Source organism: Galeopterus variegatus, unplaced genomic scaffold (genome assembly GCF_000696425.1).
Source record: "Galeopterus variegatus unplaced genomic scaffold, G_variegatus-3.0.2 Scaffold2883, whole genome shotgun sequence".
In the NCBI taxonomy this organism is placed as follows: Eukaryota; Metazoa; Chordata; class Mammalia; order Dermoptera; family Cynocephalidae; genus Galeopterus; species Galeopterus variegatus.
The window spans coordinates 177,212-203,667 of record NW_007728994.1 but is presented as its reverse complement, the minus strand read 5'-3'; the positions used below and the strand labels follow the sequence as shown (position 1 = coordinate 203,667).

At 37.0% G+C, this 26,456-nt stretch overlaps 1 protein-coding gene across 1 annotated transcript in view; it reads right to left on the bottom strand.

Moving 5' to 3' along the window:
- Positions 1-52: 52 nt before the first annotated feature.
- The window catches only part of ADAMTS5 (ADAM metallopeptidase with thrombospondin type 1 motif, 5), a 43,103-nt gene continuing 16,699 nt past the window's right edge, over positions 53-26,456 (bottom strand). The window contains exons 3-8 of the mRNA XM_008583300.1: positions 19,048-19,215; positions 10,336-10,619; positions 8,321-8,504; positions 7,765-7,940; positions 5,875-6,050; positions 53-1,045 (exon numbers count right to left, since the gene is read on the bottom strand). Coding sequence (XP_008581522.1) covers positions 478-1,045; positions 5,875-6,050; positions 7,765-7,940; positions 8,321-8,504; positions 10,336-10,619; positions 19,048-19,215 — 1,556 coding nt within the window. The 3' untranslated portion in view covers positions 53-477. The remainder of the gene's footprint in view (positions 1,046-5,874; positions 6,051-7,764; positions 7,941-8,320; positions 8,505-10,335; positions 10,620-19,047; positions 19,216-26,456) is intronic.

Sequence of the window (26,456 nt, the reverse complement as noted above, 5' to 3'; positions counted from 1 at the left end):
TATATATATATATATATATATATATATATGTATATTTTAATAGAACCAAGTAATATAAAGTGACATACCAAGGGAGAATATATTTACAAACAGTAAAAATAAGCTACTGTGTATCATGGGTGAAAATGATTATGATGCCTTTAAAGACATTCTGTAAGAGGTAGGTGACAAGTGGGAGACTGTATGTTATCTTCAAATGTCCCCTGATTCTACATTCATCTGTGTTTCTTTTCATTCTTGTAGGTCCAGGGGATGTTCAATAACTCCCAAGTTTTTCTTTATTCCAAGGTCACCATTGTCATGTGAAGCAGTGCACATCTTTTGGTCGCAGAGAGCAGATTCTGCCCATAATTCGACTCTTGTTGACAATGACACCTATGCACGACTGTCTGTACGTTAGGTAGACCTTTTGTTCACCGTGACTGTATCAGTGATGAATCTTCCAGTTATCTTTGTGCAGAAGACCATAACCACAGGCTAACACTTCTTTAGCAAACATTGCTTAAACGCAGAAGGCCTCTGAGAGAGAAGACATCCTTTCGCTAACTTCCGGTTTCCGTCCTGGCACTGCACGGTCCTGGTGTGCCAGCCCATGTCACAGGTCCTGGAACAGGCCAGCCATGGGCCTGTCACCCACTGCAGCTGTGAAGTGTGGGATCCCACTTTGTTGCTGCCATGGCTGGTGACAGAGTTTGCTTTCTGAGTGGACTTCTTGGGAACAAAAAAACTGTAACGAACATCTAATGCTTTAGTTGGGTCTGTTGCAAGAATCTGCACTATCAGAATTTCCTTTGTGGCTGAGTAGCCCATCCCGTGCAGAAAGTCATCCCTGTGGCTCCAGCCACTGTAGTTCATGACGGTTCCGTTGATGTCAATGATAGTCTCTGATGTGGAGATCATGTACTTTCCATTGATAAGGTACTCACCGTTTTTCCTTTTCAGGGCTAAGTAGGCAGTGAATCTAGTCTGGTCTTTGGCTTTGAACTGTCGAACTTTTATGTGGGTTGCCCCTTCGGGGATCCTCACAACGTCAGTGTAACCCTTGCTGGAGACAGGAATATCCACAGGGGAGAGAGGAAGAGAGAGAAAGTGGGGGAGAGTGCGGGACAAAGAGAGAAAATAAGTAAGTACTTAAATGGATAAACAAATAGAAATTCTTCAAACGTTTTTCCTTATCTTAACACGAAGTTTTAACATATTTAAAAGATTAGTTTGAAATTGGCTTTAAAAATTAATTTTCTTATGACAAAATAAAATTGCAGTTAGACTATCATATTATATACATTTTTATTGAGATGCTTAAAATTAGGATAATGCTTATAACCTACCTTTACTTTAAAAATTTATTCTAACTCTAATTAAAGATTTATATGACTGTCACCATCTGCTATGGCTTAAATAGCCACTCCAAAAACTCTTGCTGAAATTTAATTGCCATTGTGATGGTATCGAGAGGCTGATCTGTTAAGAGGTGATTAGGTCATGTGGGTTCTTCCCTCATGAATGGATTAATGTCATTATCATGGGAGTGGGTTAATGGTAAGACTGGGTTTGCAAGTGAGTATGTGGCCCGCTCTTGTTCCCTCACCCTCTCTCTTTGCTCTTCTGCTATGGAATGACTCAGCAAGAAGGCCCTCACCAAGACGCCTCTCCATGATCTTGGACTTTCCAGCCTCCAGAATGGTGAGCCAAATAAATTTCTTTTCTTTATAAATTACTTAGTCTGTGGTATTTTGTTCAGGCAGCAGAAGACAGAGAAAGACGCCATCCTTAACAAATCCTATCATCTTTACAAAGCTACTTTCTGTTCTTTCTGGCACAAAATGGAATATATGTAAACACAAACTGACAAAAGTCTGCTCTCAATTAATCTCACAGAAATCTTTAATATCTCTCAAACTTGTCTGAACATCAGAATCCCTGGAGATCTTTTAAAAATTCCAAAGCCTATGTTACACCCCAAAACAATTAAATCCCCATCTTTCAGGGTGGGGCATAGGCAGCAGTACTTTTGAAGCTCCTCACATTGTTGTAATGTGCAGACTAGTTTGGGAACATGGGTTTAATTATTTGCTGGACTTGTGACAGAGTAGAGGCTCTGCTTCTATCTCTACTAGAACTCTGGATTTCAAGGGGTAGGACATGAAATGGAACATAAAATTTGGTATCTGGATAATTGCTGTAGATTGGATGCCCCCTCCCCCCCCAAGTTACTGAAGCTTAATCCTCACTGTACCTGTTGAGGGTGGGAAATCCTATTATGGAAATTGAAAGGTGGGGCCTTGAATAGGTGATTGGATTGTAAGACCATGCCATAGTGAATGGATTAAAAATGGTGGTCATGGGTCTGGATGTGAGGGCTTTAAAAGGACAGTGCACGAGGAACTGTGTCCCTCTTGCTCTCTCTACTACACCATTTCGCAGTGTGGATACCCTGCCATTACTGTTGCCACCACCAAGACCCTTACCAGATGTGTTCCCTGGATTTGGACCTCTCAGCCTCAGAAACTGTAAGCAATAATTTTTGTTTTCTCTATAAAACACCAAGTTCTGCGTATTTTGTTATAAGCAACAGAAATGGACAAATACAGAAATGATACTACTATCATAAAAATTAAAAAAATGCATTTTTAATGTTTTAGCACATTTTCTTGAATGCTTAGTGCCCATGAGACATTATGATAGGTTGAATAAGGCTTTATTGTAGGTGACTAATAAGATAAATCTCTAAAGATCCATCATGTGCTCAGGAGAATGGGCAAAGGCATAAATATCTCTAATATCCATAAGCCTATGGCAAACAGTAGGACAGAAATGCTAATTCACCAAGAAACTATACCAGTGACAAGTCATCTTTTGCCAAAATCTTTGCCTTTATAAGTAATTTCATAATAAAGTACCCATATGTTTTACTTTCCTAGTTATTTAAATAGAAGCACTATTGCTTGTGTAGTTTGATTAATGTGTATGAAAGTGAATTGTCTGATTTCTAACTCTTACTCAAGGTTAAAGATTATAGGGCAACTGATTCATACACTAAAATATGGATACTAACCAGCTTCCTTGACTACCACAGGTAAATGAAGTTGTTTTCTTATGACTATTTTCAAGTATGGCTGACAGGGAAAGGGAGTCTTGTTTTGTTCAGGGCTGTCTGCACAGTACCAAGAAGAGACCCTGTCATGAAGAAATATATTCATTCATAAATATTAGGCATGCTGACATGGAAGGGACATTTGAGTGGGGGCAGTCAGGCACCCACCACTCCCCACAAACAAAATATGTAATATCAATTGGTAAGAGCTATGAAGAAACAAAGCAGGGTAATAAGATAGAGATAATGTGAGGTTGGGGGAAAGGGCCTCTTATTCATTTAGGATAGCCACCATATGGGGAGGTGACATTTGACAGAGACCTAAAAAAATTCTGAAGGGAGCACTGCTTAATTGGGGAAAAGTATTCCAGGCAGAAGAAACTGCACACACTTGCCTGTTGCCACGTTTGAGGAGTGTTAGTGAGTTCAGTGTGGTTGGAGCTGAGAAAGAGGAGGGGACTGTGTTGAAGAGACACAGAGCAGAATGGGGGCCTCATAGGTTACAAAATAGTGTTGGACATTGACTCTACGTAGGATGGAAACCCCTGGAGTGTGTTGAGCCCAGAAATGCCATGCTCTGACTTAGGTAAAAAAGTTTTGGCTCTCCATCACTGCTGTGATGGTCCAGGCAAGACTGATGATCACTTGGGTTGGACTGGTACTGGTAGTGATGGTGGCGAGGTACCAGGTTCTGATATATGATGCAAACAGAACTGATGTGATCTGCTGATGGATAAATGTAGGGCATGAGGGAAAATGAAAAGTGAAAGATGACTCCAAAGTTTTGGGCTTAAGCAGGAGGAGGATTGAGTTGCCATTTACTGAGATGGGGAAAATTGAGGGAGGAGTGAGTTAAGGTCAGTGTCACATTTGTGAATAGGCTTAAACTGGATAAGATATTTTAATATGCATAATCTTATTTAATCCTCAGAACAGTTTTCACTGCAAGATAATTACTATTATTTCCGTACTACTTTTGAGAAATCTTGTGGTAAAGAAATTAGCTGACACTTCAAAGATCACATGGCTTGTAAATTATTGAGCCAGAGCTTGATTGCAAATATCCAGCACCAAGATCAACAATTTTCTTTTATAAATCACACGAGGCCAAGGCAATTTATTTGGGATACTTGAACAGGTCATTTGAATCCTCTAATTGGTCAAACCAATTTACAAGTGGTTTAGATTGAACACCACTTACTGCTATCACAAGTTTCTTTATCTTTTTACATGATATCAAATGTACAGATAATAGTTGTCCATACAAGAACTTTAAAATGTGTAATTTAGCATTTGAAAAGTGGTTTATAACTTTATGTAGAAAGAATACATAGCATATAGTATATAGGGTATTATTTTTTAAAATAATTGAATTTCTTTTTTTTTTCTCTCTCCCTTCTTTTTTCGTTTTTTCTTTTTTTTTTTTTTTTTTGGTACAAAAGGGCCTGTGCATCCTGTGACTTAAGTTATAGCCTCTGCTCTATTCTAGCATTCATCAAACATGTAGAATTGGGTAAGTTCTAAACTTTCAGAGTCCCAGTTAGGTCATTTGGAAAACAAAAGGTTGGACTGTTCGTCTCTAAGGCATCTTGCATCTTTGAAATGTGTAAAAATGCAGGATGTAATTGGACATGCAGAATTTTTGACACAGATGGCCCAACACAATTAGGTGAACAATTATTATTTCATTAGTAAGTAGTATTAGTAATGCATATTTTAACTCAGAATAAATTCCTCAGTCATACATTTTTAAATCATATCAGATGTACTTTCCAGTTTTTTATGTGATACTTAATATTTTAAATAAATCTTTATTGTTAATTTGGTTTTCATATTACTCTCAAGTTAAAGATAACAGCCCCTACATCAGGAATGTAGGTACCCTCAACCAATACCACTCCACATAAGAGTGGTTTGTGAAGAGGACAAACAATCCTGTATTCCTTCAAACTCTTTAGCCAACTCAGCTATTCTATCTGCTAGTATAATATTTTATGCCAGAAGTTGCTACTTCATAAACTTACTTTTTTTTTTTTTTTTTTTTTTGGGTAACTGGTAAGGGGATCGCAACCCTTGGCTTGGTGTTGCCCACACCACGCTCAGCCAGTGAGTGCACCAGCCATCCCTATATAGGATCTGAACCCGCAGCCTGGGCGCCCCCAGCGCTGCACTCTCCTGAGTGAACCGCGGGGTCAGCCCATAAACTTACATATTTAAAACAAAAGTGTAATCTAGCACCATGAGAGGAAGCAGGAGACAGACACTGCTGTATACATTTCTTTATAGAGTAGATATAAGCCAGGGCAATTCACTATAAAAGGGATTTGTTGCCGACAACCCTGCAACTAACTTACCTTTTTCAAGGAGATGTGGTTTCTTAGAAAAACACAGCCTAATGAGAATTTGTATTGTTAAAAAAAAATAGTTATGATAGAAACCAGCCATCCTTTCATAAATTATGTCTCAGGAATAATAGATCTGCAAGATATCACTAAGGTGGAATGTCACCCATTTTTTTCTTTTCAGTTTTCTGACTCTGCAGGACCTTGACCCCCATGGTCATCACAGTTTATCTGCTTCCAGAGGTGCCGTGAGTTTCCACTTAGCACCCAGAGCTTGATTCATCTCCTCTCCTTGTGTTCTCATATTTAGAACGTGTTACCAGGGCCATGTCAGACCTTCTCCTACAGGTAGCTTATGCTGGAAGGTGAGTTCCTCAGTTTCTCAGGAGTCTACAGCTTTGTTCAATCCATGCAAGGACAAGGGTTCTATCACATTACCTTTTTTTATTGAAGGTTCCAATAATCTTTGTACAACTGGAGTTGTCTCCTCCGCACACTCCACACTTGTCATACTGCAGCTTGGAACCAATGATGCCATCGCAGCCAGTTCGTACACACTTCCCCCGGACGCAGACAGAATTACTGTATGGCCTGCATTCAGTCCCATCAGTCACCTGTGTCATGACAAGCACATCAGTAGTGGGAAATACTGGTGCATAGGTATCTGGTTCTTTTAGTAAACTACCAAATTCTAATTTGTGATCTTTGTGTTGAATTGAAATAGACAGTACATTGAAAAATGAACAAGCAACCCACCCCTCTAAGAAAAAAAAAAAGAAAAAAAAAACCCCACCACCAACAACACAGTTTCCAGGAACATCTGACTGAAAAATCCTTGATATACTGGCAGAAGGAAGGTCTGGGAGAAATCTAGGTTATGCACTCTCTACATTGAGCTTAATTCTGAATGTGTTAGGAGAACTAAGGTACTCATCTCTGTTTGTGTATACTTAGCACATTCCTTTTTCTAATCTTTGCTTTTTACATTGATAGAAATGACCTGTTCACTCAGCGTTTGGGGCTATTGCATGTGTAAAGAGCTGAATGTGAGCAGCCTTGAAAATGTAAAGATCCTTTTTTGTTGCATAATTGTTGTTATAGTCACACATTTGAAAATCTCAACTTGACATTGAAAACCATGTCATGGTTGGAGAGCATTTCCTGTTATGTGTTGAATTATCAGACACTGAAATAGAAACAGACAAAAAGATTAGTGTAGGAAAAGGAGTCTGGGGAAGTCAGGAGAAAGTACTTACTGGAAGAGACTAAATATATTTTGAATAATAGAACTAGCATATAGTTAAAAAGCTAGTTATAAAATAGTATGTACATGAACAGTTTGTGGCTCATGCATGTCAGTATATATAAATACTTGTAACATGTATGAATATATATATATACTCATATATAAAAATAAACATACATATTCTGTATTTGTGTATACACTAAACTCTCTTTTCATATATGTATGAGTATGTGAGTGAATGTATGTGAGTGTAAACTGAACTAGGATATACTCCAACAGTTTAATAGCTCTCTAGATGGTAGTATTTCCAGGTGATGTGTTTCTTTTTATTTCTCTGTAAAACTTTTACAATAAAAATGTATTATTTTGTAATCAAAAGATATATTTTAAAAATTATATAAGTTGAACATTAGCTTATTTTTCAATAACATATTATAAATATCCAAAGGCCAGTTTCAGAGGTGGTTTTAAATATATTATCTATTTGCAAATTAGATAAAGAGTATTTGTAAATTGCTGCATAACACTGACTATAAGAAATAAGACTGCAGTATATTTAGAAAATGCTCATCTGTGAAAAGTAAGGTATAACACACACATTCATGTTATTTATTACTAGAGGGACAGAGATTCATACCAGGGGTTGTGCAAGACTTATTTAAAAGTCTGGGTCAGAGATCCTGAAACCTATCTTCATGACTCATCAGAGGAATTCTTAAATAAATGATAGAAAAATAGAAAGTTTTCCTGCTTTATAGTCCTTTTGACAAATGTGGTTAGGAAATACTAGTTGTTTTCATGATTATTTTGAAGTTAAGGTCACACTTCGCCCTCCTTGACAGTGAGTTACACTTCTCAAAAATAGCGTTTAAAAAAATTACTTGTTCTGTTTATAGAATAATTTTCATTCATTGTATAAAGTTTGAAAATATAGAAATTATAGAGGTGAAAATAAAAACCCTTCCAAATCTAACCACCCTGCAAAGTAATGACTGTTTATATTTGGCATCTACAGGCTTCATTCTACCCAATAATTTCCACCAAGGATGCCTCCTCTTTCTGGGCAGCCTGTGTGCAGTTACCTTTGGAGAAAACACCACATAGTAGCCGGTGCCCTTGGCTCTGCACGTCAGTTTGCACACGTCCCCTGGCAGGACACCTGCGTATTTGGGAACCCACTCCACGAAGGTTTTGACTCCTTTAGCATCAGACTGATAGCCATTTTTGGCCTCGCACTGCTCATGACGAAAAGATTTACCTAGGCAACAAACATGTTAAATTATTACTTTATCTGTTCTGCAACTTAGATATGTTCTTGTGCATTTAAATAAATGAATTAAAAAAAAGATGCTGTTTTGTCTTGCAGATTCTCTTTACACACCAGTGTTAATGAATTTTATCTATTCATAGAGTTATCTATTCATAGCTATTATTTTCTTCCAATGCCCTGAATACACTAACTATAATTCATAATAATAATTTAAAAATCACTCATGTTATTTGTTATAGATTTGCACATTGGTGGAACTGTGTGCAGTACTAGATTAATGCCATTTCTCCAGCCTCCCCTATTTATTACTGCTAGAATAGAAGCTACACATGGCACTTGGTGGTGGCTGACACTTGGGAGCAGCGTACCATTGGGGGGGCAGGGCGTGACACTGCAGGAACGGTAGATGGCTCTCTTCCCTGTGCAGTAGCGGCCATTGTTTCTGGGGGCAGGGTTATTGCAGTGGCGATAGGCAAACTGTACTCCTCCCCCACATGAGCGAGAACACTGGCCCCAGGACCCCCAGGACCCCCAGTTGCCATGGCTTGATGTCTGAAACAGAAAATAGAAGATATTTTAACTCAGATAGGAAAAAGACATTCCAAATGTACATTTGGAAATCACGTACATTTAATGACACAATGGAAACTTCATCACAAGTACAGTTAAATTCCCAATGAATTTAACATGGTCATGGAATTGCAACACATTTCCAATTCTAAGCAATTCATTTTTTCAGGCCCTCCCAGCACTAGAAGATCTCAAAACACCACTCTAAGTACTGAGCACACTGCAAAGATTACCTCCTTTTTCTGGGCCATTTAAAATTATACCTTCTGATACTACACATATCTGTTAAAAACCACTGACTCATGTTAACTTTTTGTCCTCTCTGATCCTGGATCTTTAAGGAAATGTATAGTGCTGAAAGTTTTGCATCATGCCAGGCATGATTTGATTGTGTTTGCATCTCTTTCTCCCTGTTTAGCACTAAGATTCCACTGTTTCTTTGTCAACATCACACATCTTGTCTGTGATAGACTTTCTGCTACGTTAAGTAAATGTATTTGATCTGAATTTGGCTTAATTCCTAATTAGATGCAAAAGAGACTGAAGTGCACCCACGTCATACGTGTACGCAAACTCCACAGGGAATGAAGAACCCTTTTATGACACCCTAGTTTTATTCCTCTGGAAATATCACAGGAGAAAACTAGAAGGCTCCAAAAGGAAGAGTATTATAAACTGCTTTGCTGAGGGAATGTGTGAAGAGCTGCCTCTGGTTGCCCTTGTCATGGTATCTGTAATGCAATGTTGGGTGACAGCCTGGAAAGACACAAGCAGTGAGCATACAGCAACATAGCAACACTCTTCTAGAGACTACGCAAATCTTGTGACAGTGAAACACATACTTTGCTCAGGCTTTGAAAATTAAGGGGGCAATTGCCGACATGAAGTTGGACCATGTATATGGCAGCAGATGTGTTTCCCTGGAGCAGCTATGGTGACTTTAGCACCTAAAATCAGAATAACTTGCTTTCAGGGGGAAAAAAATGACCATTTCGGAGCTCACCAAATATGTACAAGGACTAAAAGTGTCAGCTCTGCTAATATTTCCTTACTGAATTTAAGTAAATCTATTCTGATAATTTTAGCAAGGGAAGCTTGAAAGTGAGTTTCCAAAAAGTGATTTGCAGCATCCTACTTGGGGTCTCAACTAGACAGAATCTGGGTTCTGTGTTTATTTGTTAGAGCTTCTAACCTGTGAAGAAATCCCTATTATCTGGATTTTCTCCATATTTGATTACTGAGTGCTATGGATTGAATGTCCCCCTAAAACTCACTGAAGCTTGATCCCCATTGTAACAGTGTTAAGAGGGTGGGAAATTCAATAATGGTATTTGAAAGGTGGGACCTTTATGAGGTGAGGATTGTGCCCTCATGAATGAATTGATCTGTTCATAGAGTAAAGGGCATGGTTCTGATGGCTTTATAAGGAGGATAAGTGAGGAGGTTACTCTCTTGGTCAGTCCATTCTTTCCATGTGATAACTCACATTGCTAATAGAGAGTCACCCCACCAAGGAGAAGGCCCTCACCAGATCAGATCTGTCCCCTAGGCTCTGGACTTCCCAGCCTCCAAAACTGTAAGAAATAAATTTCATTTCTTTATAAATTACCTAGTGTAAGGTATTCTGTTGTGAAAACCAGAAACGAACTAATACACTGAATATGGCTGCTGTGGGTGGCCGTAAATAGATCTCTAAAGGAAAAATATTTTAACTAGGAGATAAAGGCTTCTGATGACAGTGTCCACACACGTCACAGGAATGCCCTTCACATCTTGGGTCTCCAGGTGTTGGGTAATGAAAATAATCACTTACCGAATAATACTTTTTCTTGGTTTTGTCCACACACTTGCCCTGCAGGCAGATCCTCCCCTTCCCACAAGGTGTCCCTTCCACAGCAGGAAGCTTCTTGGTCAGACACACCATCTGGCCTTGGCGCACCACGGCACACCACAGGCGAGCACAGACGTCCATGCCAGGACACACAGAGTACTCGGGTCCGAAAGTCAGGTTGCACTGTTGAGTGGCATCGTAGGTCTGTCCTGGGAGTTCTTCAGGGCCCAGGATCTGCTTTCGTGGTAGGTCCAGCAAACAGTTGCCTACAAGAACAAATGAGATTGACCACTGTTCTGTGTTTAGGTTTTAAACCACTAAGATTGTAGATCTAAAAATGAAACACGCCAGCTGGTATGGAAACATGATGCATCCACAAAGCTGCAGTGGGATGCCCTGGAGAAAGGACTCTGCAAAGGACAAGGCTGGGCACCACCTTAGACTCAGCAACACCCTCCAGGATTTTCAGTGGGTGATGTGCTCTGGAGTTTCTATAACAATGGAGGTATTGCTGGCAGTGGTATGATTAGATTGTTTTGTAATTACTTGAGAGAATAGCTGTTGTGCTGAGGCACCAAAAGAAATTAGGATGCACACAGAGGAAACCAGTTAGGAGACTTAATAATAACAATAATAATGAGAAAGCATTTACTCTACAGCTCTGAGAAACAGAGTTTGTCACTGGCAGTCCATCTGTACCTCATTCTCCATTTCCAACTTACCTCTTCCTCATGCGCCTATCGCATATCACCTTGACACTAATTCCATAAGTAAAAACCAAGATGATACCTCATTCATTCTTGCACTCACTCAGCAAGCATTTGCACAGCACCTATGATATTCTAGAAAACATACTAGGTATTGGGAATATAGAAAAATGAACCAGATCTACCTGTCAAAGTCTTCCAATAAAGTGAAGGAGGTAGAGTAAATAAAATATTTCTCCCAGAAATGATTAAAATTTTAGTTAAAAGATCTGAAGATTCAGAGAACAAAGGAGTGGTGGGAGAAGAAAAGAAACAATCTTTGATAATTTAGGACTAGACCACTCTTTATATTCTTTTCTTTTTTCTTCCCTTTGTGTCTGTTATTTAATGAAATTCGTATTTTGGGTATTTGGAGTGAGTGTGCTCAAACCAAGCTGGTGTCACATTGCACAGGCAAACAGGAGTGAGATAGGAATCGAGGGACCCTGGCATGTGGACAGTGCAAACTCAGAAGCTGAAATGTGCCTCCTCTCCCCCCAAAAGATTCCCCAGAATCCCTGTCCAGTGATCAAACATCATTAATTTTCTCTTGTCATATATGCATACATGCATATTGCCCATCAGTTTCTGTGTTTATTTGTTTATGTAATTTTAGGACTTATACTGACTATAGCAGCAATAAAAATAATAACAAATATTTGTTACACACTTAACACTATGCTCAGTTCTTTGCATGTATTAGCATATTTAATTCTCACACGAACCCTATGAGGCAGATTCATTTATTTTATTTATTTTGCAGATAAAGAAACTGAGGAATATAAAAGATAGCTCACTTACCCAAGGTCACGTAGCTATTAAGGTTTTGTGTTCAGTGCCTGATCTCTTCATCACAAGCCAGACTGCCTCTGTTTAGCATGTGGATGGCTGTTTGTATTATCACTGAAGGGCAGACATGTGTAAGGATCCCTTTAACAGTGGATATTGTGCCTAATGGTAGAAACAACTGGTCTAAAGTCTAATCCTGGTGTAACACTAAATGGCCGAGTACTCTCGGCCACGTTAGTTAGTTAACCTCTCCCTAATTTATTTTCTAAATCTGTGATACATTTTCCTTCTCACCATGTCACTGTAAAAGTCAAATTAGCTAACAGAAATATGAAAGGTGACCAGAAAAATAAGAAACAATAATAATTGGTTCTATGCCCAACGTATTTAACAACAATTTACATGTATTAGAGTTATTCTTCTATTCAACAGAAAAATCATGTTCAGATCCTTACTTTCCACTGAGAAATAAAATATTCAGCATATTTCAAGTATAATACAAATGTTTGTACAACCACATTAACTTTTCTTCAAAGCAATACTTTAGAATTTGTCAATCTGCGATGGAGGCATTATATGAAAATGAATAAAGAGCAAAGTTCCTATTTTATTTCTGAGCCAGAACGTTTGAAGAGGTAAAGCTTCTGAAGGCAAGCCAGAAAAAGCATTAAAAACAAGTATTCAGCCAAAGAGAACTTTGGAGGAAAAACATCAAGTTAAAAGAAACACATCAACATCAAGTCAATAGGAGAGAATGATGTAAAGTCTCACGGTCCTTTGTTTACAAGACACACTAAGATTGGGCACTTCAGAACTCCATGGAAAACGTTATCTTCATTGCAAGATACATAAAGGAGTGCTGTGTAAACCAGGGACTGCTCACCAGATTGCTGATGTTAGAGGACTATCAACAAATCTCTGAGTCAGCACGAATGCTTTCCAAATCTTCAAAAGTGCTGTTTTAAGAAACTTTTTTATTTTACTAAAAAGCAAAGACTGTAAGACTGAGTAACTAAATATTAGCTAGGAAGTGCACATGGCATGGGTTTACCTCATTTATCTACAGCCAAAATAATGCACCTGACTGTGGATATGCAGAAACCCACTCTCCCTCACTAGTAGATGATGAGTGAAAAGAAATGCATAACGCAAACAGTTTGAAGTCAGCTTATAGCGAGGAGACTTTGAGATGTGACATCTCTTCACAGAGTTTCATCCGGCAGTATAATTTTTAAAAATGAGTAACGTATTTGCTTTGCTACTAAACATAAGGTACATCAGCATTATATTTTCCCGTTAGAGGCCATGAATGTGAAAATGACCTTTTCATGCTTAAAATAAAATGATTTATTTCAGAATTGCCATTAATTTATTACTCCAATATTGTCAGTATTAGGATTTGTTGCTGCATCAGTGTGTGTTTACCCTGTGATAGTTTGTCGATTTCATTTTTTTTATGTTGAATTATGTCCTTCTGCACTGAAAAAGGTACAGATATCTCTGCCAGATGGCGAAGTCTACCAAATGCCAGGGAACAACAACAAAAATTAACATAAAATCTGATTTTGAATCGCACGGTATAAACAATTTTAAATCTAAGTAATAGTGGATTGATATATATTTTCCATTTTAAAAGATGTATACAGTTTGGGGTGGGGTGAAAAAGGAAACCAATCAATCTTTCAGTATCATTTATATTGACCTCTAAGGGCATCCAAACTACACCCTAACGTTTTCTTAATCTGTTTTTCTTTTAGTCTCAGCCACTTCTTCACATCTACTTCACATACTCAGCAACAACATAAGACAGCCATCTCCACGCTAAACAGAGGCAGGCTGGCTTGTGATGCAGAGATCAGGCACTGAACACAAACCTTAATAGCTACGTGACCTTGGGTAAGTTAACTACCTTTTATATTCCTCAGTTTCCTTATCTACAAAATAAAATAAATGAATCTGCCGCACAGAGTCTGATATTCTGCCTGGGCTTCGCTGCCAACATTTTGTCTGTTTGTCCTTTTCCCCACATTGCCAAGTTGCTTCTTTCCTCCCTCCTCCCTCTTTTCCTTCCTTCTTTCCTTGCTTTTGTTTTAACATTTTGTGTATACAGATGGATAGCTTATGAAAGAAATCAGGACCAATGTGTATATATTGCACATAGGTCTTTATCGCCCATGTTAAGTTAGATGCTCCAAATAAGGCAAAAAAATTAAAAAATAAAATGCAGTGATGTGAGATGAACAGATAAAAAAAAGCAGGAAGCCTCTCAATTGCCATACAAGCCCACTAATGGGTGATGGAAGATGTGCTATGCGTTCAGAAAATGGGACAGAAAAGTTTCTGGTTTTATACAGATGTATAAAACCAGACTTCTAGCACTATTTGTCTTTGATATTAATGATTAGTGGAAATTAGATTAATGTGTTTTTTATTTTTATATTAATTTTAAAATATTATTTATATATTAATTTTTGTTGTTGTGTTCCCTGGCATTTGGTAGAGTCTGCCATCTGGTAGAGATATCTGTACCCTTTTTTATTGCAAAAGGACATAATTCAACATAAAATATGAAATCGACAAACTATATTTCAGGGTAAACAGAAATTGATGTAGCAACAAATTCTAATACTGAGAATGTTATTGTTCTTTATACTTTTATTTTTCCTCCCTATTTCTAGCACTGTCGGTGTTTCAGCCTTCTCTTCCTTTTCAATACTCAGGCCTGAAATTAATCGTTGGGCCGAATATCCGTGGCCTAGGAAAAATCAATTAATATTCCTAATGAAGCATCCAAAGGAGCCTGTCAGTCCTGCCTTCTCTCCCCTTCTGCTTTCTATCCTCATCTCCTGACCTTGCACCTCTTCTTTTAGGTCTTTACTTGAATGTCTGACATTAAAAGAGAAACTGATGCACTTGTTTGCTCTCTGATGAGTCATTTTGGGCCTAGTGACAGATAAACAAACAAGAGCATTGACAAAGAAACAGACAATTGTTGACCAAAAGGAATTCAAGGGGGTCTGTTTGTGAAGCTGTTAGAGGCATTAGGTGCACTAATGTAATGGCAAAAAAATTGGATTAAAAGTTCTCTGTGATAAAGGATAAAGCAAAGCTTTTTAAAAATATAGGCCACCATGGCCTTAAAACATGTTTTATTTTCACACTCTTTTAAAGACCATACAAGTATTTATTCTGAAAATCAAGATACAACCATAATAGGCTATGGATTTTATTAATACTACCTTAAAAACTGGATGTGAAACTCTTATGGCTGGCTTTACAGATTACACTTAACTAAAGATAGAGAGAACTGGTTTTCCAACACCATTTTATGTCCAAAGTTCTGTGTTAAGTGGCTATAAACTTATCTCTTTACATATGCTATATGTTAATTTTTCAAAATGGTCTGTAGATTTCCCTTAGCAACCTGCATCATGGATGTTCCTGAGCTGTATCTACTTAGGTGGTGGGCTTCCTCATGACCTGGCACCGTGGACTTAGGGATACAGCAGACACAGCTATCTTTTTTGGCCTCAAGGTTATTGAGCATTTGAGAAAGGAAATTCAATAACCTGCTTTCACTGCACAACTTCTCTGCCAGTGCTTACCTTTATTTTCGAGGATCATACTCCCAGCCGGGCCTGCCTAGAGCTAACTTCTATAAACACTGCAGAATGTCTATAAAGTATCTTGGTCGGGGGCTGGGGGGGAGGGAATCCCAGAGACATGGCTTCTCCTTTTCTGAATCACAAATCTGCAGACACAGTTACATTAGAGTGTGCACACCAAGTTTTCAACCATAACCAAATTGCTGCATATTTCTTGTTGGAACTAAATCAGGAAACACTCAGTACTAATGAATTTAAATTTGGCAGTGGGCGAGTGCTAAAAATGTCCAGCTACTTATGGCTAATAATTTAAAAAATAAGTCAAATGCTTTGAAATGAATTTTACTCTACGACCTCATTTCTCCAGCATTGCTGGAGGTGGGAGGGGGAGGGATAAGACATTATACATAAATGGAATTTCCAGATAAGGTACCATTGAAAAATTGTATAAATTTTGTGAGAATATCTGCTTAAAAATAGCAATCACTTTGCAGCCCTTATATTAGTGTCACAATTTAACCTTCTTAAATAACTGAAAATATTTTTTTCTGTCTATTGATTATTGCATCATGGTGAAATACAGAGGTAGGTACCTTTAGGAATCATGTGTTGTAATAGGATTTTTGACCTTTTGGAAAATGATACCAGACAACTATGCCAGTTATGTTTTAGGAATGCATTTTACAGCTTTTCTGGCTTCTCTCTTATTGTATCACTTCTCGCTGTCAGTTTACCTGTCTGAAGTCAGCTCCCTACACACCCCCCACGACTTTATTTTATTGCATAAAATTGTGACTGCTGGAGAAAATTAGAACAGAGGAAACAGAAGAACTATAAAACTTGAATCAATGGGTTCTGAGTGGAAGCCTGAGTAGCTCCCTATGAGTAAAGTGGAAAGGCTTTATGATATGGTTTTGTGATATCAGTTTAGTCTTCTACCAAAGATGGCATTTATTTGTTTTCCTATCATCTTGGGCTTTGACTTTTTTCTTGGTTCTCTCCTAGGCTCTGAAGTTGAAATGTCAGAACCTCAGTCATCTCAAAGTCAGGTTTACCAGTTCCTAGGGCCATGCTTTCACTTAAATTGACTTACATCAGTTTTTGGTCATAATGTAAGTTATTCAACTATGTGAATTTACATTTAGGTAACAGTGCTGCAGAGAGTACTGCCGTTTCAACTCTGTATCTGTGTATACGATTTTGAAATAAAATGAGACATAAGTAAGCTTTGCTATTGTGCCAAGCTGTCTTTCATTGTTTTCCATTATTCTGAAATTAAACATTATAGGCTACTGATAAGACAGAATTTTTTTTCTTTTTTGGTTAAAACAAAAACTGCCTAACCAAAGCAGCCTATTCAAATCAACAGAGTCCAAATTGGATGAAATAAATTAATAAATAGGTAAACTATGAGCATTTTCTGTCCACAGAATTTTGGTAATTGAATTTATTTATTTAATATACATATGGGAAATTCAGATAAATATTTATCAATGCAAATGAATAACATCTATTTCTACTAAAATTATGTTCTTAGTTCTCTATCATGACTTCTTTGGAATAGAAGCACAAATGTAAAAAATGCATAAATTTGTTGTAAAATTTAAAAAAATCAGAGCATGGACTCCTTTAGCAATAGAAATAATGTTTAAAAAAAGGCAATGCTGAAAGCATATTTACTGCACAGAAAGTAAGATCATAAATTCTATAAATATGAAATAAATGAATCATTCCAAAATGATGGCAATAAGGAACAAAATTCTGCACAGCATTGTAATTAGCTGACCTAATACTTGTACAGGAAAAAAAATTTGTTCCCACTTTAGCCATAAGTATTTGCTGCCTTAGCAACTAAATCCATTCATTTAGTAATTCAAGGTTTAGTTCAACCTTTTGGAATGTATAATGTGTGATCTTGAAATAAAATATTAATGTTATTTCATTTTCAGAAAACCTGAAAAAAAAACGAAACAGCAAAAGCAATATTAAAAGTAGAGACTTAAGATTCCATCCAAGAGGGACTTAATAGATATTGGCTTAATCAATGTGGATAAAAAGATAATTAAACATTCATTTTAGGACACTATCCACATCTAATCAGCACTGTAAACTAAACTAAAACTAAAATTACCATTCTATTGTTAGTCTAAAGGAAAAGCCTAATACATTTTTAGTATTGTTTGTAAGTCTTTTAAGATATTGTGATGTCCTTTCAACTAGCAAAGAATATTTATTCTGCAATGAAAGAAATTTTAAACCAAACTGGACCTAAATTACTTTTAGGCATAAGGAATTAAAATAGTTGCAAGAAGCAAAAGCCTTACCAGTTTATCACTAATGTATTGAAAATAACTTAATAAACAGATTCTGGCTACATGATATAAAAGAACTGTGTAACTGAATTCCTTTTCATCTGAAATGAATTGAATCTGTCAATTGTTTTGACATGATGTAGACAAAATTGAAGATGGCCAACACACTAAGAAATGATGAAAATATTAAGTCATAATCTTGTGGGACTAGGAAAAAGACAGTTATCACAGACTCCCTTTATTCAACTTTGAACCACATATCATGAGATAATTTTGTGGAAAATTATTATGATCACATCCATTTAACTATCAGTTTTAGAAAAAACTTTGAGAACAGAAGAAAGAAATGAGAATATGTCCATTTCTGTAAGATGAGAAACTTGAACTGCAGATCTCTGAAGATCTCTTCCAACTCTAATGCGTCTATCCTCCTGTGTTTCTATTACATCAAAGTAATAAAGAATGCCAGGCAATTTGTAACAGCTTGTTTTAAAGATTACTTAGGGGTCAGAATTTATTATTTCAAAATTATGACTTCCTCAGTATTTTTCTCTAATTTACAGCACTAATCCTAGTCTTTTGGAATGTAATAAAGTATGCTTAATGTTCTTGAGCTGTATCTAAAGGATAAAGCCAAAGATTTTCTTTTGAAGTTCTTAAAGTGTTTTCCCATCATGCAGATTGCTTTCTATTTCTGTTCTGCAGTTTTTATTCCCCTTTCAGGAGAATCTGCTGTCGGGATGAAACCAAATTTTGCCAGTCAATGCACATCTAAAGAGCTTCCTTTCCTGGTTTATGTTGCCATAAAGAGGATTGGGTAGAATTGTCACCTACACCTTAACCACACCCCTATAATAGGCATGTAAGAAATAATTCTGAGGCATATTAATAGCAGGGAAACCAAGATGTCTGCCAAAGTTCTCACAGGAAGTTAGTGGTAAAAGAGGAAATAAAAGCCAGGCTTTCAGGGCACTAGCTAAGCATTCTGTGTGGTCTCCCACACTGCTTCTCTTTTGAACTTTCCAACTCAAAAGCAAAAATACCATAGCTCTAATACCACCAAGGACGTTGGTATGACACACCAACAAGCAATCAATTTCCTTGTTCCTTTTTCTGACACTATCTATCTAAACAACCATTGTCTTAGAAGACAAAACGAACTTTATGAGAATATAATGAAGTAAAACTCCTAAGAATCCCAAGTTTTGCTTCTGAGCCTAGATCGTCCTGAATGATACGTACCATGGCCATCGTCCAGGAATTCTGTGATGGTGGCCGAAGTGCATTTAGACCAGGGCTTGGATGCATCAATGCTGGTTAGGATGGAAGACATTAAGCGCTTATCTTCTGTGGAACCAAAATTTTCTTCGCAGAATTTGGAATCGTCATGGGAGAGGCCAAGAAGATGACCTAAGGCAGAGAAGGGAGGTAGGCAAATAATAGCTGATTTTGTATTTCTGTGTTTTCATGACAATTTTCATAGCACTTGATTTCTCCCCCCAGTTGTAGATGAATTCATTTTAGCTGCCTTCTTCTCACTCAGACAATGTCTGCACCCACAAGAAAATAAAAGCTGCTTGTGGTTAGTGGAGCAATTACATTTGGTGAACATTTAGATGAAAACTGAAAAATTAAACTAAGGAGTGGATGTTCCCATAATTCATCTGGACCACATATGCTCAGTGACATGCAGAAAGAAAATCTAGAATTTGTGAGGACACTGTGGGATTATGTCATAGCCCTCACCACATATTAATTTGATTGTCTAATATGCCTTCTCTGATCAACCTTAAGCCCCATGAGATCAAAACACACCTCCCCCCATTCACTGTTGAAACTTCTGTATTTAACTTAATGCCGTGCAAGTTGCAAACACTTAATAGACAGTTTTTGAATGTTGTTAACTTCCATTTACTTGGTCAGGTAATAGGTAGCTATAAAAGAGATGACTAGGGGAGGAAAAAAAGAGAAGTGAAATTTGTAACTTTCTGGCTTCATGCACATGTAATATTGCTTCACCCTTTTGTTTAACTGTTTAGGAGTTGTGAATGTCTACTATTCTCACAAACAAATAGCTGATTTTGAAAATACGCTTATCTACTTTTAAGAATTCCTAAAGTACGAAGTTGCCCATCATGGAGTGTTAGAGCTTGATGAGAGGACAAACACTGGAAAGGTAACTGATTGTTCAAAACCACTCAGCCAGGTGGTATTTGTGCTTAAGCCTCTTATCCACATTCTCTGCAATCCCCACGTATGCCGTTTCCATTCTATCAAACTAAATATTATTTCACAGAGTGCATAATCACATTCTTATAGTCTGAATTAATTGCTTTTTATTACATAAGATCATTTTCACAGTCTAAGGATAAAATGGTGCTCTACAATAAATCTAAAATGCTGTTAAAAAATCTGGGGCAGCAGTTTGTAGAAACTCTAAAAAAGTAGACATCAAATCATCCTAGTAGGATTTTTAGCAAAGCTTTCTGGAATCATACACAAACCACTTAAAAGAATGTAGAAAAAACTACAGCAAATTGATTACTGCATTTTCCTTGGGTTCCTGAATGCCAAATGCAGGAACTTTGGGCAATTTATCTAAAAAGTTCAGTGTGCACCAGTAAAATCCAACAGAGATGAAATCTTTCATGCCGCATTCCAACTACTTTTGGCCAACTTGTTAAATCAGCAACACCTAGTATCAAAATTGTTCACTGAGCAATGACTGCTGTTGTGGCTGAAATTAAGTGCCTAGGGCTCGGTGACCTTCCAAGTCTTCACATTTTATGTTATTTATTTCAATAGTATTTACTAGACTAGCAAGTTTTCTCTGGGAAACCCTCCCACTGCCACTCACATTTGATTTGGTCAGTAGCATGAACGTGACTCAGTCTATAAAGTATGTTCCCAAGTAACTTGCAAAGGAAGATTATCAGGATCTCATCCAATTTTTAAGTGGTATGTTGAGGTTTTCAGGGAACTCACAGCTCATAGAAAAACAGAATCTTTCATTCATGACCTATTAAAAACTGCTTAAAGTTACTTAGTACATCAAGCACTTGTTGAGAATGCAGTCTGTGCTTTCTGAACTTTTCCAAAGTGGAAGATTTATCAGCAAACACTGTGGGATTTGTGTGAAAATTTCACACTCGAGTTTTCCCTTGGCATAAAAGCGAGAGAGAAAAAGTGGCTCAAAGTGACCTTTGCAACACGAAATTTATTTGAATGCAGATTTTACCTTTTTAAAAAAGTGAATTTTGCATTCTATTTCATGAGATATTCATATTTATTTAATGGACCAGTAGTCTTTTCCTCTAAATCTGTATAAATAGCACTTTCCATATGCATTTGTATTCTTGCATCAAGGAATTTCCAGTTCATTTAGAGGGTAGATTTTAAAATTCTGATTTAAAATATAGGCCATATGGCAAATACTAAATTCCCTTTGAGGAGCTTAGGAGAGTATCTCAATATTTTTCTTTCATTCAGCGAGGTGAGGCATATAATTTTAAAGATTTTGATTACATAAGCAATGGCAGTTTACCTTTTAAATATTTGGGGATAATTTTATGAATCTTTTGGCATGATATTTCACCCAATATTGTAAATTTTATGCTCCCCAAATTTACTGATTTATCAGTATAACTTGCCACTGTAGATGTATATAAGAAATTCTATCAGAAAAGATTGCCATTCTGAGCATGAACAAATCTTAGTTCCACCTCAGAAAGAGTTAAAAGGAGATGTGAATTTTGTAAGATCTCCAAAAAGTCAGGCAGAAACTAACTGCCTGAGGTTCAATTGAAAGAGACCGACTCTTCTGAGGGCAAATGAACATTCTTTCCTCCATGGGGAAAGTCTGTCAGCTGGCTGAGAGAGGCATGGGCAATGTGAAGAACGTTTATTAAGCACCTAAACAGGAAGCTAGTTCCAGAGGAGCTGGAACCAGGTCACAGTGAGAAACCCATGTGACTTCCTTTCAGGGGCTGGACGAGAATTGAAAGGGAAGATCAATGTGAGAGACATTTGGATGCTCTTCAGGAAAGATGTGACACACATACTAAAGGTTCTGAACAGAAAAATGAGTGGCATTTTCAAATGTGAGCTCCCAATCAGTTATGCTCAGACATCTAACGTCAATCTGAAATTTGCTGATATCACTGAACTGTGGAATGGCAAGGTCCATACAAAAGCATAGGCTATTTTAAAGACATGCTCACATTAGAGACAACACACTATGATACTGAAAGCTTATTAAAAGAGAAAATCTGAAACCTAGAAATTTAAAACATGTCTCAGCTGATAACTGTGTGTTTCAGGTGAAGGCTGTGAAAAGGAATTGGAATTTATCTTGATTACCTAGGACAGTTTTTGGCTTTTCATACATATACTTTTTCAGAGAGTTTGTCCATGAATCATCCACAAAGATGTTTAAGATGAATGGCGGGGACTGGAGATTAAGAATTTCTGCAACAAGCGTCAGTAGCAGATGGGATTTAGATACATGTGTCCCAGAGAGTAAAATAGCTTGTGAAGAATATAAAGAAATGTTGGAGAAAATGTTTACAATGCCTAAAGCAATTCCTTGTTTACATCAAATTGTATTTTATGATGGGCTTTTAGAGCAATACAGAGCAAGAGAGTTAGTCGAAGAGTGAGGTCTTGGAGGAGGCAGAGGGATAGAGTCCAGAAACACACATAGAAAGCCAATTCTCACCCTTAGGAAGATGAAGAAATATTTCTTTCTTGGGAGTCACAGTGTAGAAAGAGAAGGGTAAGGAGAGTTCAAAGCAATTTTGAAGGGTAAAAGAAGAGATTTTAGGAAGTTTGAAATCCTGAGGCAATTAAGGACCAAACATACTTGCGTAGTGGATACCCTTGTCAATGACATCTGTATTTATATACCAAATGAGATAAAGAAAAAAAAGAAGGGGGAAAAACAGAAATCAGAGTGAAATTCAGAGAATAATGCAACTGTCTAATCCACAAGTATTTTTCTAAGGGATGCACACCTCAGAATTGTGTTTTGCTGTTTGAAATTGTTAGTAAAAATCACGGTGTAAATTTTAAGCGCTTGCAGAAAACAGTGATCTATTCTTAATAGATTTTTAAATCATGTTATAAGTAGCATAGTCCTGCTAATGAGTGTCCATCACACAAAGTAATATCAGGAAGGAGTTTAGCTGAATTGTGCTAAGGAAATGAATTTAATGGTAAATTCTCAAAACACAGTCTATAGGGTCAGGAATCTCAGTTACAGTGTTAGCTCAGAAATAGTAAATGATATTCACCTGATAATATTTCTTTTTTTAATAACTTTGATTTAAAAATTCAGCTTATAGTGTATCAGAATTTTTTTTCTTGTTAATTAATTACTTAATTTTTGATGGCTGGCTGTATGGGGATTGTTCTTTTTTCTTTTCATTTACTTATTTATTTATTTATTGAAACTTAATTGATTATACTTATTTGTGGCGTACAGAGTTGACTATCAATACTGTGCACAATATGTGATGGTTAAATCAGGATAATTAGCTTATTCATCATTATAATACTTAATATTCTTTGTGTCCATTAACCAATTTCTTGGAGACCTCTTTCCCCGCTCCCTCTGTTTCCCACTTCTAGTAACCCCAGTCCTGTTCTCTCATTCTGAAAGTGCAATGCATTATTGTGATTGTTGTTTCCTTTTTTTCTTTCTCTTTTTCTTTCTTTCTTCCTTCCTTTTTTTCTTTCTTTTGTTTTTTATTTATTCTATTTTTAGCTACCACTTAGTAGTGAGGACATTCTCACTGATAATTTTTCTAGTACCCTAACCCTCTTTTTTTAAATTGGCAAAAGGGTGACATTTCATTAAATAAATTTCATCTTTGAAATTAGTACCGATTTAAAGAGCATCTTGCCTCCTTAAGTTCACAAGTGAATCTAGTATAAGAACATCTGTTATAACGTACAGCCGGTTAAAGACATGACTTTAGAAGAAACTGTTGGTTCAGCTTCTTATTCAACTCAGGTATTATTATATAACTAAGGCTGACTTATAACACTAACCTCAGGAAGGAAATTGGTTGTTTTTCTAAACTTTGGTCTGCAAATTGAATGAATTTCAAGCTCTTGTCTCCTGATCTTAAACTGACCAATGGTCAAGGGGACACAGTACCACATCCTAATGAAAGGTCACAAGGGGCTCTGTAATGTGTTTACCTGGGAAAGCACTGCTCGGATGCAGCCTCTGTTTCTTAATGAGGTCATGTTTTTATTTTACCTAATTTTCCACCTGGGATCATGGAGGTGCAAGAAGTTCTTGCCAAGGGTTGAAGAATGAGTCGACAGCTCACATGAGATCAGAATCTAGGATCACTGAAGAAGGGAACCATTAGCTCCAAAGATTGGATCACACATGTCTATTCAAACACGAATACATGTAAAGAAGTGATAAAACTCTCAAACTCCCATTTCAAAACATTAAACATAAATGGTAAATGTGGTGTCAATTATGTAGTTTGGAAGGAAGAAAAGTTAATGTTTTCCACCTTATAACAAGCTGTGCCAATATCCTTTTAAATAAAATGTGGAATTATGTCCTTCAAATTGAATATTGTCTAAAATCTTGGGCTGTGGAGCCAGAGGAATTGGGTTCAAATATTAACCTAGCAGTATATTAGTTGTTGACTTTAGAGAGGTTTAGAAATTTCTCTGTGTGTCTGTTTTCACCTCTTGGCTGACCCATTAATAGTCCTTACCTCATGGCACTTTGTCAGGATTAAATGATATAGAATATGCAAAGTGCTTACAATACATGCTTGACATTTATCAAAGGACCAGTGACTGCTAGCTAACTTTACTGTCTTCACTGATATTCTGGGTTTGTTATACTTTTACTTAAGGGTGTTCTAGTCTCCAGTGGTTTTAATAAATTTTCATATAACCAGATACTTTTGATTTCGGAGGGAAGGGGAAATTTCCTAATCATAAGAGGTGGAAAAATTAGACAGTTAAATGTGTGATATATTAACTTTTTATGCCACCTTCAACTTGCTGGTTTCCTCACCTAATAATCTATAGGCTTCCCTTAGAGAAACACGAATTGGGATTAGATTTAAAAACCAAATAAACTGAACTGACAAACACTAAATCTCTCAATGCTGCTAGACATTAGCAAAGATCTATTCCCAACTTTCATTTTGGGGCCCTGAAAGATGCATTGCTCCAAAGTGGATAGAATAAATGCTCAGTTTGTGTTGATTAAAGTGATGGATTTGGGTGTAAATATGAAGTTTAATCCTAACCTTCCTTCTCACTTTGCTTCTCACAACCAGTCTGGACATCTGATTCTGTGCACTTGGCTTTGGTCTATGATGTTTCAAGGGTCTTTGCAGGTTTTCAAAACATGGCCTTATTTAATCTAATCATCTATGGGTGCAGTCACATGCAGAGCAGCACAACCAGAGAACACCTTCTAACCACAGCAAAACACATGCAGCCATGCTGTTGTGTCTCCACCACTTCCTATGTCTCGGCTGAATATTTGATCTTGACTTTTTAAGTTGCCTGACTTTAGCTTAGGAAGCACATTGGAATCTTTCATAATGTAGAGATTCACTTAGCACATTTTATAATTAATTACCATAAAGCAAAGCTTCGGCATGTTTGCAAATTATGGATTTCATTAGTCTAAATAAAATCAGATTGTTCCCCCCAGCATATTAGAAGCTGGCCCAACATCAATAAAAATTATTGTTTTTAAGAACCATGTGTGCAGCAGGTGAAACCTTTATTATTACAAGTTGACAATAAAAGTTCAACAAGTTAAAAATATAAACTCAAAATGTAAATGTACATTCACAAAAACTTTCTGCAGTTCACATTTGGATTTTAAAATGGCTGTAAACACACTCTTGCCTCCACTCAGGGCACATGGATGGGGACTATGTTTTTGATAGCTTGAAGCAACTTTCTGAAATGTCCTAACAATTTAGTCAATATTTACATGCTCATAACATAGCAAGGGGGAAGGCAGTTTATTACTGCCTATGCAGAGTCTATATATACTAATCAACATCTCTCTTCCAGAAGCCTGGATTGGCATCACTTTACTATGTGCCTCCAAAACACAGCTCTTTTTCCAAAAAAATTAGCAGAAAAAGGGAAGTGTTCCAGTTATTATGGGATACAAGAAATAAGTAACTTTTCAGAATTGCTCATTTAACCCAGGTCATTTTAATTTTAAGTAATTTAACACCATGGATAGAAATATGACAAGAAAGGGACTTCAGCTTTGCATCTATCTTACGTGTTAATTTCCTTTTTGTCTTTTTTTTTTGTGTGTGACCAGTAACGGGATTGCAACCCTCGGTGTCATGCCTGCACCACGCTCAACCAGTGAGCAGACCGGTCTCTATATGGGATCCGAACCCTCGGCGGGAGCGCCGCCGCGCTCTCAAGCGCCTCACTCTACCGAGTGTGCCACCGGGCTAGCCCATTATGTGTTAATTTCAATGTAGAAAATTTTTCAGGTGGAGCAGGTCAAAGAAAAAAGGAAATTTTGATTCAATTTGTTTGTACATAAAATGTACTTGACTTTGTATTTTTATTATTTTTAAAAATTTTATTATTTATTATTAGCATATTCATTATTACAAATCATGATT